Source organism: Scyliorhinus canicula, chromosome 5 (genome assembly GCF_902713615.1).
Source record: "Scyliorhinus canicula chromosome 5, sScyCan1.1, whole genome shotgun sequence".
NCBI lineage: Eukaryota > Metazoa > Chordata > Chondrichthyes > Carcharhiniformes > Scyliorhinidae > Scyliorhinus > Scyliorhinus canicula.
In genome coordinates this window covers 230,922,223-230,938,231 of record NC_052150.1, presented here as the reverse complement: position 1 = coordinate 230,938,231, position 16,009 = coordinate 230,922,223, and the positions used below count along the sequence as shown (strand labels likewise).

At 47.1% G+C, this 16,009-nt stretch overlaps 1 protein-coding gene across 1 annotated transcript in view; it reads right to left on the bottom strand.

Moving 5' to 3' along the window:
* Window positions 1-16,009, bottom strand: part of LOC119965725 (IQ motif and ankyrin repeat domain-containing protein 1-like) — a 35,051-nt gene that overhangs the window by 6,700 nt on the left and 12,342 nt on the right. Inside the window, exons 3-4 of the mRNA XM_038796488.1 lie at window positions 14,963-15,097; window positions 12,229-12,357 (exon numbers count right to left, since the gene is read on the bottom strand). Of these exons, the coding sequence (XP_038652416.1) occupies window positions 12,229-12,357; window positions 14,963-15,097 (264 nt within the window). The remainder of the gene's footprint in view (window positions 1-12,228; window positions 12,358-14,962; window positions 15,098-16,009) is intronic.

Here is a 16,009-nt window from a genome sequence, read left to right as displayed (position 1 = left end):
GACCCATCGCCTTCCGTGGGTTCACTTTCAGGAAGGCCGATCTGACTTCAGAAACTGTGATGGTGGGTATGGGTGAATTATGGACAGCTGGGGCACTCGACAGCTGAATGTTGGTTACCTGCTCGAACCGAGCATAGAATGCATTGAGTTCATCGGGGAGGGGTGAGCTGCTGCCAGAGATACTGCTCGCCTTCGCTCTGTAGCCCGTTATGGTGTTTAGTCCTTGCCACAACTGCCAAGAGTCTCTCCTCTCTCAATGTTCTCAATATCCTCACTGTCTCACCTTTGTCAATGTTCTCAATCTCCCAACTGTCTCTCCTCTCTCAATGTTCTCAATCTGCCCACTGTCTCACCTTTGTCAATGTTCTCAATCTCCCCACTGTCTCTCCTCTCTCAATGTTCTCAATCTCCCCACTGTCTCTCCTCTCTCAATGTCATCAATCTCCCCACTGTCTCTCCTCTTTCAATGTTCTCAATCTCCCCACTGTCTCTCCTCTCTCAATGTTCTCAATATCCTCACTGTCGCTCCTCTCTCAATGTTCTCAATCTCCCCACTGCCTCTCCTCTCTCAATGTTCTCAAACTCCCCACTGTCTCTCCTCTCTCAATGTTCTAAATCTCCTCACTGTCGCTCCTCTCTCAATGTTCTCAATCTCACGACTGCCTCTCCTCTCTCAATGTTCTCAATCTCCCCACTATCTCTCCTCTCTCAATGTTCTCAAACTCCTGACTGTCCTGATGTCCCGGAGGACTGGAGAATAGTCAATGTTGTTCCTTTGTTTCAGAAAGGTAGCAAGGATAATCCAGGGAACTACAGGCCGGTAAGCTTTACGTTAGTGGTAGGGAAATTACTGGAGAGAATTCTTCGAGACAGGACCTACTCCCATTTGGAAGCAAATGGACGTATTAGCGAGAGGCAGCATGGTTTTGTGAAGGGGAAGTTGTGTCTCACCAACTTGATCGAGCATTTCGAAGAGGTCATAAAGATGATTGATGCAGGTAGGGCAGTGGATGTTGTCTATATGGACTTCAGTAAGGCCTTTGACAAGGTCCCTCATGGCAGACTGGTGCAAACGGTGAAGTTACACGGGATCAGAGATGAGCTGGCACGATTGATACAGAACTGGATAGGTCATAGAAGGCAGGGAATAGCAATGGAAGGGTGCTTTTCTAATTGGAGGGTTGTGACTAGTAGTGTTCCACAGGGATCAGTGCTGGGACCTTTGCTGTTCGTAGTATATATAAATGATTTGGAGGAAAATGTAACTGGTCTGATTAGTAAGTTTGCAGACGACACAAAGGTTGGTGGAATTGCGGATAGCGATGAGGACTGTCAGAGGATACAGCAGGATTTAGATCGTTTGGAGACTTGGGCGGAGAGATGGCAGATGGAGTTTAATGCGGACTAATGTGAGTTAATGCATTTTGGAAGGTCTAATACAGGGAGGGAATATACAGTGAATGGCAGAAACCTCAAGTGTATTGACAGTCAGAGAGATCTAGGTGTACAGGTCCACAGGTCACTGAAAGGGGCAACACAGGTGGAGAAGGAAGTCAAGAAGGCATATGGCATGCTTGCCTTCATTGGCCGGGGCATTGAGTATAAAAATTGGCAAGTCATGTCGTAGCTGTACAGAAACTTAGTTAGGCCACACTTGGAGTATAGTGTTCAATTCTGGTCGCCACACTATCAGAAGGATGTGGAGGCTTTAGAGAGGGTGCAGAAGAGATTTACCAGGATGTTGCCTGGTATGGGGGGCATTAGCTATGATGAGAGATTGAATAAACTCGGTTTGTTCTCACTGGAACGACGGAGGTTGAGGGGCGACCTGGTAGAGGTCTACAAAATTATGAGGGGCATGGACAGAGTGGGTAGTCAGAGGCTTTTCCCCAGGGCAGAGGGGTCAATTACTAGGGGGCATAGGTTTAAGGTGCGAGGGGCAAGGTTTAGAGGAGATGTACGAGGCACGTTTTTTACACAGAGGGTAGTGGGTGCCTGGAACTCGCTGCCGGAGGAGGTGGTGGAAGCAGGGACGATAGTGACATTTAAGGGGCATCTTGACAAATACATGAATAGGATGGGAATAGAGGGACACAGACCCCGGAAGTGAAAAGGGTTTTAGTTTAGACGGGCAGCATGGTCGGCACGGGCTTGGAGGGCCGAAGGGCCTCTCCATGTGCTGTACTTTTCTTTGTTCTTTGTTCCTTGTTCTTTGTCTCTCCTCTCTCAATGTTCTCAATCTCCCCACTGTCTCTCCTCTCTCAATGTTCTCAATCTCCCCACTGTCTCTCCTCTCTCAATGTTCTCAATCTCCCCACTGTCTCTCCTCTCTCAATGTTCTCAATCTCCCCACTGTCTCTACTCTTTCAATGTTCTCAATCTCCCCACTGTCTCTCCTCTCTCAATGTTCTCAGACTCCCCATCGTCTCTCCGCTCTCAATGTTCGCAATCTCCTCACTGTCTCTCCTTTCTCAATGTTCTCAATCTCCCCATCGTCTCTCCGCTCTCAATGTTCTAAATCTCCTCACTGTCGCTCCTCTCTCAATGTTCTCAATCTCCCCACTGTCTCCCTCTCTCAATGTTCTCTATCTCCTCACTGTCTCCCTCTCTCAATGTCATCAATCTCACTGTCTCTCATCTCTCAATGTTCTCAATCTCCCCACTGTCTCTCCTCTCTCAATCTCCCCACTGTCTCTCCTCGCTCAATGTCATCAATCTCCTCACTGTCTCTCCTCTCTCAATGTTCTCAATCTCCGAACTGGTTCTCCTCTCTCAATGTTCTCAATCTCCCCACTGTTTCTCCTCTCTCAGTGTTCTCAATCTCCCCACTGTCTCTCCTCTCTCAATGTCCTCAATCTCCCCACTGTCTCTCCTCTCTCAATGTTCGCAATCTCCTCACTGTCTCTCCTCTCTCAATGTTCTCAATCTCCCCACTGTTTCTCCTCTCTCAGTGTTCTCAATCTCCCCACTGTCTCTCCTCTCTCAGTGTTCCCAATCTCCCCACTGTCTCTCCTCTCTCAATGTTCTCAATCTCTTCACTGTCTCTCCTCTCTCAATGTCATCAATCTCCTCACTGTCTCTCCTCTCTCAATGTTCTCAATCTCCCCACTGTCTCTCCTCTCTCAATGTTCTCAATATCCCCACTGTCTCTCCTCTCTCAATGTTCTCAATTTCCCCACTGTCTCTCCTCTCTCAATGTTCTCAATCTCCCCACTGTCTCCCACTCTCAATGTTCTCAATATCCTCACTGTCTCTCTTCTCTCAATATCCCCACTGTCTCTCCTCTCTCAGTGTTCTCAATCTCCCCACTGCCTCTCCTCTCTCAATGTTCTCAATCTCCTCACTGTCTCTCCTCTCTCAATGTTCTCAATCTCCCCACTGTCTCTCCTCTCTCAATGTTCTCAATCTCCTCACTGTCTCTCCTCTCTCCATGTTCTAAATCTCCCGACTGTCTCTCCTCTCTCAATGTTCTCAATCTCCCCACTGTCTCTCCTCTCTCAATGTTCTCAATCTCCCCACTGGCTCTCCTCAAAGTTCTCAATATCCCCACTGTCTCACCTTTGTCAATGTTCTCAATCTCCCCACTGTCTCTCCTCTCTCAATGTCATCAATCTCCCCACTGTCTCTCCTCTCTCAGTGTTCTCAATCTCCCCACTGTCTCTCCTCTCTCAATGTTCTCAATCTCCTCACTGTCTCTCCTCTCTCAATGTTCTCAATCTCCCCACTGTCTCTCCTCTCTCAATGTTCTCAATCTCCCCACTGTCTCTCCTCTCTCAATGTTCTCAATCTCCCCACTGTCTCTCCTCTCTCAATGTTCTCAATCTCCCCACTGTCTCTCCTCTCGCAATGTTCTCAAGCTCCCCACTGTCTCCCACTCTCAATGTTCTCAATATCCTCACTGTCTCTCTTCTCTCAATCTCCCCACTGTCTCTCCTCTCTCAGTGTTCTCAATCTCCCCACTGTCTCTCCTCTCTCAATGTTCTCTATCTCCTCACTGTCTCTCCTCTATAAATGTTCTCAATATCCTCACTGTCTCTCTTCTCTCAATCTCCCCACTGTCTCTCCTCTCTCAATGTTCTCAATCTCCCCACTGTCTCTCCTCTCTCAATGTTCTCAATCTCCTCACTGTCTCTCCTCTCTCCATGTTCTAAATCTCCCGACTGTCTCTCCTCTCTCAATGTTCTCAATCTCCCCACTGTCTCTCCTCTCTCAATGTTCTCAATCTCCCCACTATCTCTCCTCTCTCAATGTTCTCAATATCCCCACTGTCTCTCCTCTCTCAATGTTCTCAATCTCCCCACTGTCTCTCCTCTCTCAATGTTCTCAATCTCCCCACTATCTCTCCTCTCTCAATGTTCTCAATCTCCCCACTATCTCTTCTCTCTCAATGTTCTCAATATCCCCACTGTCTCTCCTCTCTCAATGTTCGCAATCTCCTCACTGTCTCTCCTCTCTCCATGTTCTAAATCTCCCCACTGTCTCTCCTCTCTCAATGTTCTCAATATCCCCACTGTCTCACCTTTGTCAATGTTCTCAATCTCCCCACTGTCTCTCCTTTCTCAATGTTCTCAATCTCCCCACTGTCTCTCCTCTCTTAATGTTCTCAAACACCTGACTGTCCTGATGTTCAGGAGGACTGGAGAATAGTCAATGTTGTTCCTTTGTTTCAGAAAGGTAGCAAGGATAATCCAGGGAACTACAGGCCGGTAAGCTTTACGTTAGTGGTAGGGAAATTACTGGAGAGAATTCTTCGAGACAGGATCTACTCCCATTTGGAAGCAAATGGACGTATTAGCGAGAGGCAGCATGGTTTTGTGAAGGGGAAGTCGTGTCTCACCAACTTGATCGAGCATTTCGAAGAGGTCATAAAGATGATAGATGCAGGTAGGGCAGTGGATTGTGTCTATATGGTCTTCAGTAAGGCCTTTGACAAGGTCCCACATGGCAGACTGGTACAAACGGTGAAGTCACACGGGATCAGAGATGAGCTGGGAAGGTGGATACAGAACTGGCTCGGTCATAGAAGGCAGAGAGTAGCAATGGAAGGGTGCTTTTCTGATTGGAGGGCTGTGACTAGTGGTGTTCCGCAGGGATCAGTGCTGGGACCTTTGCTGTTCGTGGTATATATAAATGATTTGGAGGAATATGTAACTGGTCTGATTAGTAAGTTTGCAGACGACACAAAGGTTGGTGGAATTGCGGATAGTGATGAGGACTGTCAGAGGATACAGCAGGATTTAGATCGTTTGGAGACTTGAGTGATGAGATGGCAGATGGAGTTTAATGCGGACAAATGTGAGGTAATGCATTTTGGAAGGTCTAATGCAAGTAATGAATATACAGTAATGGCAGAACCCTCAAGAGTATTGACAGTCAGAGAGATCTAGGTGTACAGGTCCACAGGTCACTGAAAGGGGCAACACAGGTGGAGAAGGTAGTCAAGAAGGCATACGGCATGCTGGCCTTCATTGGCCGGGGCATTGAGTATAACAATTGGCAAGTCATGTTGTAGCTGTATAGAACCTTAGTTAGGCCACACTTGGAGTATAGTGTTCAATTCTGGTCGCCACACTACCAGGAGGATGTGGAGGCTTTAGAAAGGGTGCAGAAGAGATTTACCAGGATGTTGCCTGGTATGGAGGGCATTAGCAATGAAGAGCGGTCGAATAAACTCGGTTTGTTCTCACTGGAATGACGGAGGTTGAGGGGCGACCTGGTAGAGGTCTACAAAATTATGAGGGGCATAGACAGAGTGGAGAGTCAGAGGCTTTTCCCCAGGATAGAGGGGTCAATTACTAGGGGGCATAGGTTTAAGGTGCGAGGGGCAAGTTTTAGAGGAGATGTACGAGGCAAGTTTTTTACACAGAGGGTAGTGGGTGCCTGGAACTCGCTGCCGGAGGAGGTGGTGGAAGCAGGGACGATAGTGACATTTAAAGGGCATCTTGACAAATACATGAATAGGATGGGAATAGAGGGATACGGTCTCCGAAAGTGAAAAGGGTTTTAGTTTAGACGGGCAGCATGGTCGGCACGGGCTTGGAGGGCCGAAGGGCCTGTTCCTGTGCTGTACTTTTCTTTGTTCTTTGTTCCTTGTTCTTTGTCTCTCATCTCTCAATGTTCTCAATCTGCCCACTGTCTCTCGTCTCTCAATGTTCTCAATATCCTCACTGTCTCTCCTCTCTCAATTGTCTCAATCTCCCCACTGTCTCTCCTCTCTCAATGTTCTCAATCTCCTCACTGTCTCTCCTCTCTCCATGTTCTAAATCTCCCGACTGTCTCTCCTCTCTCAATGTTCTCAATCTCCACACTGCCTCTCCTGTCACAATGTTCTCAATCTCCTCACTGTCTCTCCTCTCTCAATGTTCTCAATATCCTCACTGTCTCTCCTCTCTCAATGTCCTCAATCTCCCCACTGTCTCTCCTCTCTCAATGTTCTCAATCTCCCCACTGTCTCTCCTCTCTCAATGTTCTCAATCTCCCCACTGTCTCTCCTCTCTCAATCTCTTCACTGTCTCTCCTCGCTCAATGTCATCAATCTCCTCACTGTCTCTCCTCTCTCAATGTTCTCAATCTCCCCACTGTCTCTCCTCCTTCAATGTTCTCAAACTCCCCACTGTCTCTCCTCTCTCAATGTTCTCAATCTCCCCACTGTCTCATTCTCTCAATGTTCTCAATCTCCAGACTGTCTCTCCTCTCTCAATATTCTCAATCAGCCCATTGTCTCTCCTCTCTCAATGTTCTCAATCTCCCCACTGTCTCTCCTCTCTCAATGTTCTCAATCTCCCCACTGTTTCTCCTCTCTCAGTGTTCTCAATCTCCCCACTGTCTCTCCTCTCTCAATGTTCTCAATCTCCTCACTGTCTCTCCTCTCTCAATGTTCTCAATCTCCTCACTGTGTCTCCTCTCTCAATGTTCTCAATTTCCCCACTGTCTCTCCTCTCTCAATTTTCTCACTCTCCCCACTGTCTCTCCTCTCTCAATGTTCCCAATCTCCTCACTGTCTCTCCTCTCACAATGTTCTCAATCTCCTCACTGTCTCTCCTCTCTCAATGTTCTCAATCTCCTCACTGTCTCTCCTCTAACAATGTTCTCAATCAGCCCACTGTCTCTCCTCTCTCAATGTTCTCAATCTCCTCACTGTCTCTCCTCTCACAATGTTCTCAATATCCTCACTGTCTCTCCTCTCTCAGTGTTCTCAATCTCCCCACTGTCTCTCCTCTCTCAATGTTCTCAATCAGCCCACTGTCTCTCCTCTCTCAATGTTCTCAATCTCCGAACTGGTTCTCCTCTCTCAATGTTCTCAATCTCCCCACTGTTTCTCCTCTCTCAGTGTTCTCAATCTCCCCACTGTCTCTCCTCTCTCAATGTCCTCAATCTCCCCACTGTCTCTCCTCTCTCAGTGTTCCCAATCTCCCCACTGTCTCTCCTCTCTCAATGTTCTCAATCTCCCCACTGTCTCTCCTCTCTCAATGTTCTCAATATCCCCACTGTCTCTCCTCTCTCAATGTTCTCAATTTCCCCACTGTCTCTCCTCTCTCAATGTTCTCAATCTCTTCACTGTCTCTCCTCTCTCAATGTCATCAATCTCCCCACTGTCTCTCCTCTCTCAATGTTCTCAATATCCCCACTGTCTCTCCTCTCTCAATGTTCTCAATTTCCCCACTGTCTCTCCTCTCTCAATGTTCTCAATCTCCCCACTGTCTCCCACTCTCAATGTTCTCAATATCCTCACTGTCTCTCTTCTCTCAATATCCCCACTGTCTCTCCTCTCTCAGTGTTCTCAATCTCCCCACTGTCTCTCCTCTCTCAATGTTCTCAATCTCCTCACTGTCTCTCCTCTCTCAATGTTCTCAATCTCCCCACTGTCTCTCCTCTCTCAATGTTCTCAATCTCCCCACTGTCTCTCCTCTCTCAATGTTCTCAATCTCCTCACTGTCTCTCCTCTCTCCATGTTCTAAATCTCCCGACTGTCTCTCCTCTCTCAATGTTCTCAATCTCCCCACTGTCTCTCCTCTCTCAATGTTCTCAATCTCCCCACTGGCTCTCCTCAAAGTTCTCAATATCCCCACTGTCTCACCTTTGTCAATGTTCTCAATCTCCCCACTGTCTCTCCTCTCTCAATGTCATCAATCTCCCCACTGTCTCTCCTCTCTCAGTGTTCTCAATCTCCCCACTGTATCTCCTCTCTCAATGTTCTCAATCTCCTCACTGTCTCTCCTCTCTCAATGTTCTCAATCTCCCCACTGTCTCTCCTCTCTCAATGTTCTCAATCTCCCCACTGTCTCTCCTCTCTCAATGTTCTCAATCTCCCCACTGTCTCTCCTCTCTCAATGTTCTCAATATCCCCACTGTCTCTCCTCTCTCAATGTTCTCAATCTCCCCACTGTCTCTCCTCTCTCAATATTCTCAATCTCCCCACTGTCTCCCACTCTCAATGTTCTCAATATCCTCACTGTCTCTCTTCTCTCAATCTCCCCACTGTCTCTCCTCTCTCAGTGTTCTCAATCTCCCCACTGTCTCTCCTCTCTCAATGTTCTCTATCTCCTCACTGTCTCTCCTCTATAAATGTTCTCAATATCCTCACTGTCTCTCTTCTCTCAATCTCCCCACTGTCTCTCCTCTCTCAATTGTCTCAATCTCCCCACTGTCTCTCCTCTCTCAATGTTCTCAATCTCCTCACTGTCTCTCCTCTCTCCATGTTCTAAATCTCCCGACTGTCTCTCCTCTCTCAATGTTCTCAATCTCCCCACTGTCTCTCCTCTCTCAATGTTCTCAATCTCCCAACTATCTCTCCTCTCTCAATGTTCTCAATATCCCCACTGTTTCTCCTCTCTCAATGTTCGCAATCTCCTCACTGTCTCTCCTCTCTCAATGTTCTCAATCTCCCCACTGTCTCTCCTCTCTCAATGTTCTCAATCTCCCCACTGTCTCTCCTCTCTCAATGTTCTCAATATCCCCACTGTCTCACCTTTGTCAATGTTCTGAATCTCCCCACTGTCTCTCCTCTCTCAATGTTCTCAATATCCCCACTGTCTCACCTTTGTCAATGTTCTCAATCTCCCCACTGTCTCTCCTTTCTCAATGTTCTCAATCTCCCCACTATCTCTCCTCTCTCAATGTTCTCAAACTCCTGACTGTCCTGATGTTCCGGAGGACTGGAGAATAGTCAATGTTGTTCTTTTGTTTCAGAAAGGTAGCAAGGATAATCCAGGGAACTACAGGCCGGTAAGCTTTACGTTAGTGGTAGGGAAATTACTGGACGAATTCTTCGAGACAGGATCTACTCCCATTTGGAAGCAAATGGACGTATTAGCGAGAGGCAGCACGGTTTTGTGAAGGGGAAGTCGTGTCTCACCAACTTGATCGAGCATTTCGATGAGGTCATAAAGATGATAGATGCAGGTAGGGCAGTGGATGTTGTCTATATGGACTTCAGTAAGGCCTTTGACAAGGTCCCACATGGCAGACTGGTACAAACGGTGAAGTCACACGGGATCAGAGATGAGCTGGGAAGGTGGATACAGAACTGGCTCGGTCATCGAAGGCAGAGAGTAGCAATGGAAGGGTGCTTTTCTAATTGGAGGGTTGTGACTAGTGGTGTTCCACAGGGATCAGTGCTGGGACCTTTGCTGTTCGTAGTATATATAAATGATTTGGAGGAAAATGTAACTGGTCTGATTAGTAAGTTTGCAGACGACACAAAGGTTGGTGGAATTGCGGATAGTGATGAGGACTGTCAGAGGATACAGCAGGATTTAGATCGTTTGGAGACTTGAGTGATGAGATGGCAGATGGAGTTTAATGCGGACAAATGTGAGGTAATGCATTTTGGAAGGTCTAATGCAAGTAATGAATATACAGTAATGGCAGAACCCTCAAGAGTATTGACAGTCAGAGAGATCTAGGTGTACAGGTCCACAGGTCACTGAAAGGGGCAACACAGGTGGAGAAGGTAGTCAAGAAGGCATACGGCATGCTGGCCTTCATTGGCCGGGGCATTGAGTATAACAATTGGCAAGTCATGTTGTAGCTGTATAGAACCTTAGTTAGGCCACACTTGGAGTATAGTGTTCAATTCTGGTCGCCACACTACCAGGAGGATGTGGAGGCTTTAGAAAGGGTGCAGAAGAGATTTACCAGGATGTTGCCTGGTATGGAGGGCATTAGCAATGAAGAGCGGTCGAATAAACTCGGTTTGTTCTCACTGGAATGACGGAGGTTGAGGGGCGACCTGGTAGAGGTCTACAAAATTATGAGGGGCATAGACAGAGTGGAGAGTCAGAGGCTTTTCCCCAGGATAGAGGGGTCAATTACTAGGGGGCATAGGTTTAAGGTGCGAGGGGCAAGGTTTAGAGGAGATGTACGAGGCAAGTTTTTTTACACAGAGGGTAGTGGGTGCCTGGAACTCGCTGCCGGAGGAGGTGGTGGAAGCAGGGACGATAGTGACATTTAAAGGGCATCTTGACAAATACATGAATAGGATGGGAATAGAGGGATACGGTCTCCGAAAGTGAAAAGGGTTTTAGTTTAGACGGGCAGCATGGTCGGCACGGGCTTGGAGGGCCGAAGGGCCTGTTCCTGTGCTGTACTTTTCTTTGTTCTTTGTTCCTTGTTCTTTGTCTCTCATCTCTCAATGTTCTCAATATGCCCACTGTCTCTCCTCTCTCAATGTTCTCAATATCCTCACTGTCTCTCCTCTCTCAATGTTCTCAATCTCCACACTGCCTCTCCTGTCACAATGTTCTCAATCTCCTCACTGTCTCTCCTCTCTCAATGTCCTCAATCTCCCCACTGTCTCTCCTCTCTCAATGTTCTCAATCTCCCCACTGTCTCTCCTCTCTCAATGTTCTCAATCTCCCCACTGTCTCTCCTCTCTCAATCTCCTCACTGTCTCTCCTCGCTCAATGTCATCAATCTCCTCACTGTCTCTCCTCTCTCAATGTTCTCAATCTCCGCACTGTCTCTCCTCCTTCAATGTTCTCAAACTCCCCACTGTCTCTCCTCTCTCAATGTTCTCAATCTCCCCACTGTCTCTCTCTCTCAATGTTCTCAATCTCCACACTGCCTCTCCTGTCACAATGTTCTCAATCTCCTCACTGTCTCTCCTCTCTCAATGTTCTAAATCTCCTCACTGTCGCTCCTCTCTCAATGTTCTCAATCTCCCCACTGTCTCTCCTCTCTCAATCTCCTCACTGTCTCTCCTCGCTCAATGTCATCAATCTCCTCACTGTCTCTCCTCTCTCAATGTTCTCAATCTCCCCACTGTCTCTCCTCCTTCAATGTTCTCAAACTCCCCACTGTCTCTCCTCTCTCAATGTTCTCAATCTCCCCACTGTCTCATTCTCTCAATGTTCTCAATCTCCAGACTGTCTCTCCTCTCTCAATATTCTCAATCAGCCCATTGTCTCTCCTCTCTCAATGTTCTCAATCTCCCCACTGTCTCTCCTCTCTCAATGTTCTCAATCTCCCCACTGTTTCTCCTCTCTCAGTGTTCTCAATCTCCCCACTGTCTCTCCTCTCTCAATGTTCTCAATCTCCCCACTGTCTCTCCTCTCTCAATGTTCTCAATCTCCTCACTGTGTCTCCTCTCTCAATGTTCTCAATTTCCCCATTGTCTCTCCTCTCTCAATGTTCTCAATCTCCCCACTGTCTCTCCTCTCTCAATGTTCTCAATCTCCCCACTGTCTCTCCTCTCTCAATGTTCTCAATATCCTCACTGTCTCCCTCTCTCAATGTTCTCAATATCCTCACTGTCTCTCCTCTCTCAATGTTCTCAATCTCCCCACTGTCTCTCCTCTCTCAATGTCCTCAATCTCCCCACTGTCTCTCCTCTCTCAATGTTCTCAATCTCCCCACTGTCTCTCCTCTCTCAATGTTCTCAATATCCTCACTGTCTCCCACTCTCAATGTTCTCAATATCCCCACTGTCTCTCCTCTCTCAATGTTCTCAATCTCCCCACTGTCTCTCCTCTCTCAATGTTCTCAATATCCTCACTGTCTCCCACTCTCAATGTTCTCAATATCCTCACTGTCTCTCCTCTCTCAATGTCCTCAATCTGCTGACTGTCTCTCCTCTCTCAATGTCCTCAATCTGCTGACTGTCTCTCCTCTCAATCTGTTTACACAGTCCAGGAGAAACATTTTCACAAATAGTCTGTCATATAAGCTACAGATTTGTGAATGATAATGAATTAGATTAGCAGGGACACAATCACAAATTGTTCTTACCTGTTCTTCTGGAGTAATTCCTTATTCAACAACTTCTCCATGAGCCCGGCCTCAATCTGGTCAAATATCCGGCTCACAGCTTCAAACATATTCACCTCCATCATGTCAATCACAAGCATCTTCCCATACCTCGAGGGAAATATACAATTAGTTAGCTCCCCTCCTCCCCACGCTCTCCCCACTCCTCCGCACGCTCTCCCCCCCTCCTCCCCACGCTCTCCCCCCTCCTCCCCACGCTCTCCCCCCCTCCTCCCCACGCTCTCCCCCCCTCCTCCCCACGCTCTCCCCCCTCCTCCCCACGCTCTCCCTCCTCCACGCTCTCCCCCCTCCACGCTCTCCCCCCTCCATGCTCTCCCCCCTCCACGCTCTCCCCCACCATCACTCTCCCCCACCTTCTCTCTCGTCTCCTCACTTTCTCCCTCCTCAATCTCCCCCTCCTCACTCTCCTGCTCCACTCTCTACACCAATCAGTCAGTGTGACAGTGTAACAGTCAGTCAGTGTGTGACAGTGTAACAGTCAGTGTGTGACAGTGTAACAGTCAGTCAGTGTGTGACAGTGTAACAGTCAGTGTGTGACAGTGTAACAGTCAGTCAGTGTGTGACAGTGTAACAGTCAGTCAGTGTGTGACAGTGTAACAGTCAGTGTGTGACAGTGTAACAGTCAGTGTGTGACAGTGTAACAGTCAGTCAGTGTGTGACAGTGCAACAGTCAGTCAGTGTGAGACAGTGTAATAGTCAGTGTGAGACAGTGTAACAGTCAGTGTGTGACAATGTAACAGTCAGTGTGTGACAGTGTAACAGTCAGTGTATGACAGTGTAACAGTCAGTGTGTGACAGTGTAACAGTCAGTCAGTGTGAGACAGTGTAACAGTCAGTGTGTGACAGTGTAACAGTCAGTGTGTGACAGTGTAACAGTCAGTGTGTGACAGTGTAACAGTCAGTCAGTGTGTGACAGTGTAACAGTCAGTGTGTGACAGTGTAACAGTCAGTGTGTGACAGTGTAACAGTCAGTGTGTGACAGTGTAACAGTCAGTCAGTGTGTGACAGTGTAACAGTCAGTGTGTGACAGTGTAACAGTCAGTGTGTGACAGTGTAACAGTCAGTGTGTGACAGTGTAACAGTCAGTCAGTGTGTGACAGTGTAACAGTCAGTGTGAGACAGTGTAACAGTCAGTGTGTGACAGTGTAACAGTCAGTCAGTGTGTGACAGTGTAACAGTCAGTGTGTGACAGTGTAACAGTCAGTCAGTGTGTGACAATGTAACAGTCAGTGTGTGACAGTGTAACAGTCAGTGTGTGACAGTGTAACAGTCAGTCAGTGTGTGACAGTGTAACAGTCAGTGTGTGACAGTGTAACAGTCAGTGTGTGACAGTGTAACAGTCAGTCAGTGTGTGACAGTGTAACAGTCAGTCAGTGTGTGACAGTGTAACAGTCAGTGTGTGACAGTGTAACAGTCAGTGTGTGACAGTGTAACAGTCAGTCAGTGTGTGACAGTGTAACAGTCAGTCAGTGTGTGACAGTGTAAGAATCAGTGTGAGACAGTGTAACAGTCAGTCAGTGTGTGACAGTGTAACAGTCAGTGTGTGTCAGTGTAACAGTCAGTCAGTGTGTGACAGTGTAACAGTCAGTGTGTGACAGTGTAACAGTCAGTGTGTGACAGTGTAACAGTCAGTGTGTGACAGTGTAACAGTCAGTGTGTGACAGTGTAACAGTCAGTGTGTGACAGTGTAACAGTCAGTGTGTGACAGTGTAACAGTCAGTGTGTGACAGTGTAACAATCAGTCAGTGTGTGACAGTGTAACAGTCAGTGTGTGACAGTGTAACAGTCAGTGTGTGACAATGTAACAGTCAGTGTGTGACAGTGTAACAGTTAGTCAGTGTGTGACAGTGTAACAGTCAGTCAGTGTGTGACAGTGTAACAGTCAGTCAGTGTGTAACAGTGTAACAGTCAGTGTGTGACAGTGTAACAGTCAGTGTGTGACAGTGTAACAGTCAGTGTGTGACAGTGTAACAGTCAGTGTGTGACAGTGTAACAGTCAGTGTGTGACAGTGTAACAGTCAGTGTGTGACAGTGTAACAGTCAGTGTGAGACAGTGTAACAGTCAGTCAGTGTGTGACAGTGTAACAGTCAGTGTGTGACAGTGTAACAGTCAGTGTGTGACAGTGTAACAGTCAGTCAGTGTGTGACAGTGTAACAGTCAGTGTGTGACAGTGTAACAGTCAGTGTGTGACAGTGTAACAGTCAGTGTGTGACAGTGTAACAGTCGGTCAGTACCTGACAATGTAACAGTCAGTGTGTGACAGTGTAACAGTCGGTCAGTGTGTGACAGTGTAACAGTCAGTGTGTGACAGTGTAACAGTCAGTGTGTGACAGTGTAACAGTCGGTCAGTGTGTGACAGTGTAACAGTCAGTGTGAGACAGTGTAACAGTCAGTGTGTGACAGTGTAACAGTCAGTGTGTGACAGTGTAACAGTCAGTGTGTGACAGTGTAACAGTCAGTCAGTGTGTGACAGTGTAACAGTCAGTCAGTGTGTGACAGTGTAACAGTCAGTGTGTGACAGTGTAACAGTCAGTGTGTGACAGTGTAACAGTCAGTGTGTGACAGTGTAACAGTCAGTGTGTGACAGTGTAACAGTCAGTGTGTGACAGTGTAACAGTCAGTGTGTGACAGTGTAACAGTCGGTCAGTACCTAACAATATAACAGTCAGTGACGAACCCAAACTAGCTGATTACCTTATCGCTCCAAGGAGGCCAAGTCGGAGAACCTCAGTCTGCATGTGACCAGGATTGAGAGCGTCGTAGAAATTGGTGTCACGATACCGCAGGAAGGTGCTGGCCTGACCAGATCGGTCAATGATGAGCGGCCATCTGAAATACACAGGTGAAGATTGAAGAGACGTCAGCAACGAGGAAAGTGTAGATTGGGGACAGTGTAATGTTTGCTGGGTATTATAACAGTGTGACTTTTACACATTCCTAATTCTAGAGTACAAGAGAGGAGGAATTTCTGGCGTTTATTCAGAATGGTTTTCTGTTGAGGAACCAACAAGGGAAGAGGCCATCCTGGACTGGGTGTTGTGCAATGAGAACGGATTAGTTGGCAATCTGGTTGTGAGAGAACCCTTGGGGATGAGTGACCATAATATGGTAGAATTCTTTATCAAGGTGAATAGTGAGCTGGTTGATTCGGAGACCAGGGTCCTGAACCTCAGTAGAGGTAACTCTGATGCTGTGAGGCATGAGCTGGCTATGACGGACTGGGAAACATTACTGAAAGGAAGGACAGCGGACAGGCCATGGCAGCATTCAAGGAACCAATAAGTAAACCCCAACAGTTGTTTATTCCTATTTGGCGCAAGAGTCGAAAGTGAACTGTGGTCAAACCATGATTTACAAGTTAAATTAGAGACAGTATTAGATTCAAAGCAGAGGCATGCAAATTAGCAAGAAAAAGCAACAGAGCTGAGGATTGGGAACAGTTTAACATTCAGCAAAGATTGACCAAGGGATTGATTAAGAAGAAGAAAATAATATATGAAAATAAGCTAGCAGGGAACATAAAAACTGACTGTAATAGTTTCTAAAGTTATGTATCGGAAAAAGATTAATAAAAGCTAATGTAGGCCCTTTATAGTCAGAAACGGGGGAATTCACAACAGGGAAGAAAGAAATAGCTGAGGATCTAAATTCATACTTTATTTCTGTCTTCACAAAGGGAGACATGAATAATGTACCGGAAGTTCTGAGAATCACAAGTTTTAGTGAGGAGCTGAAGGAAAT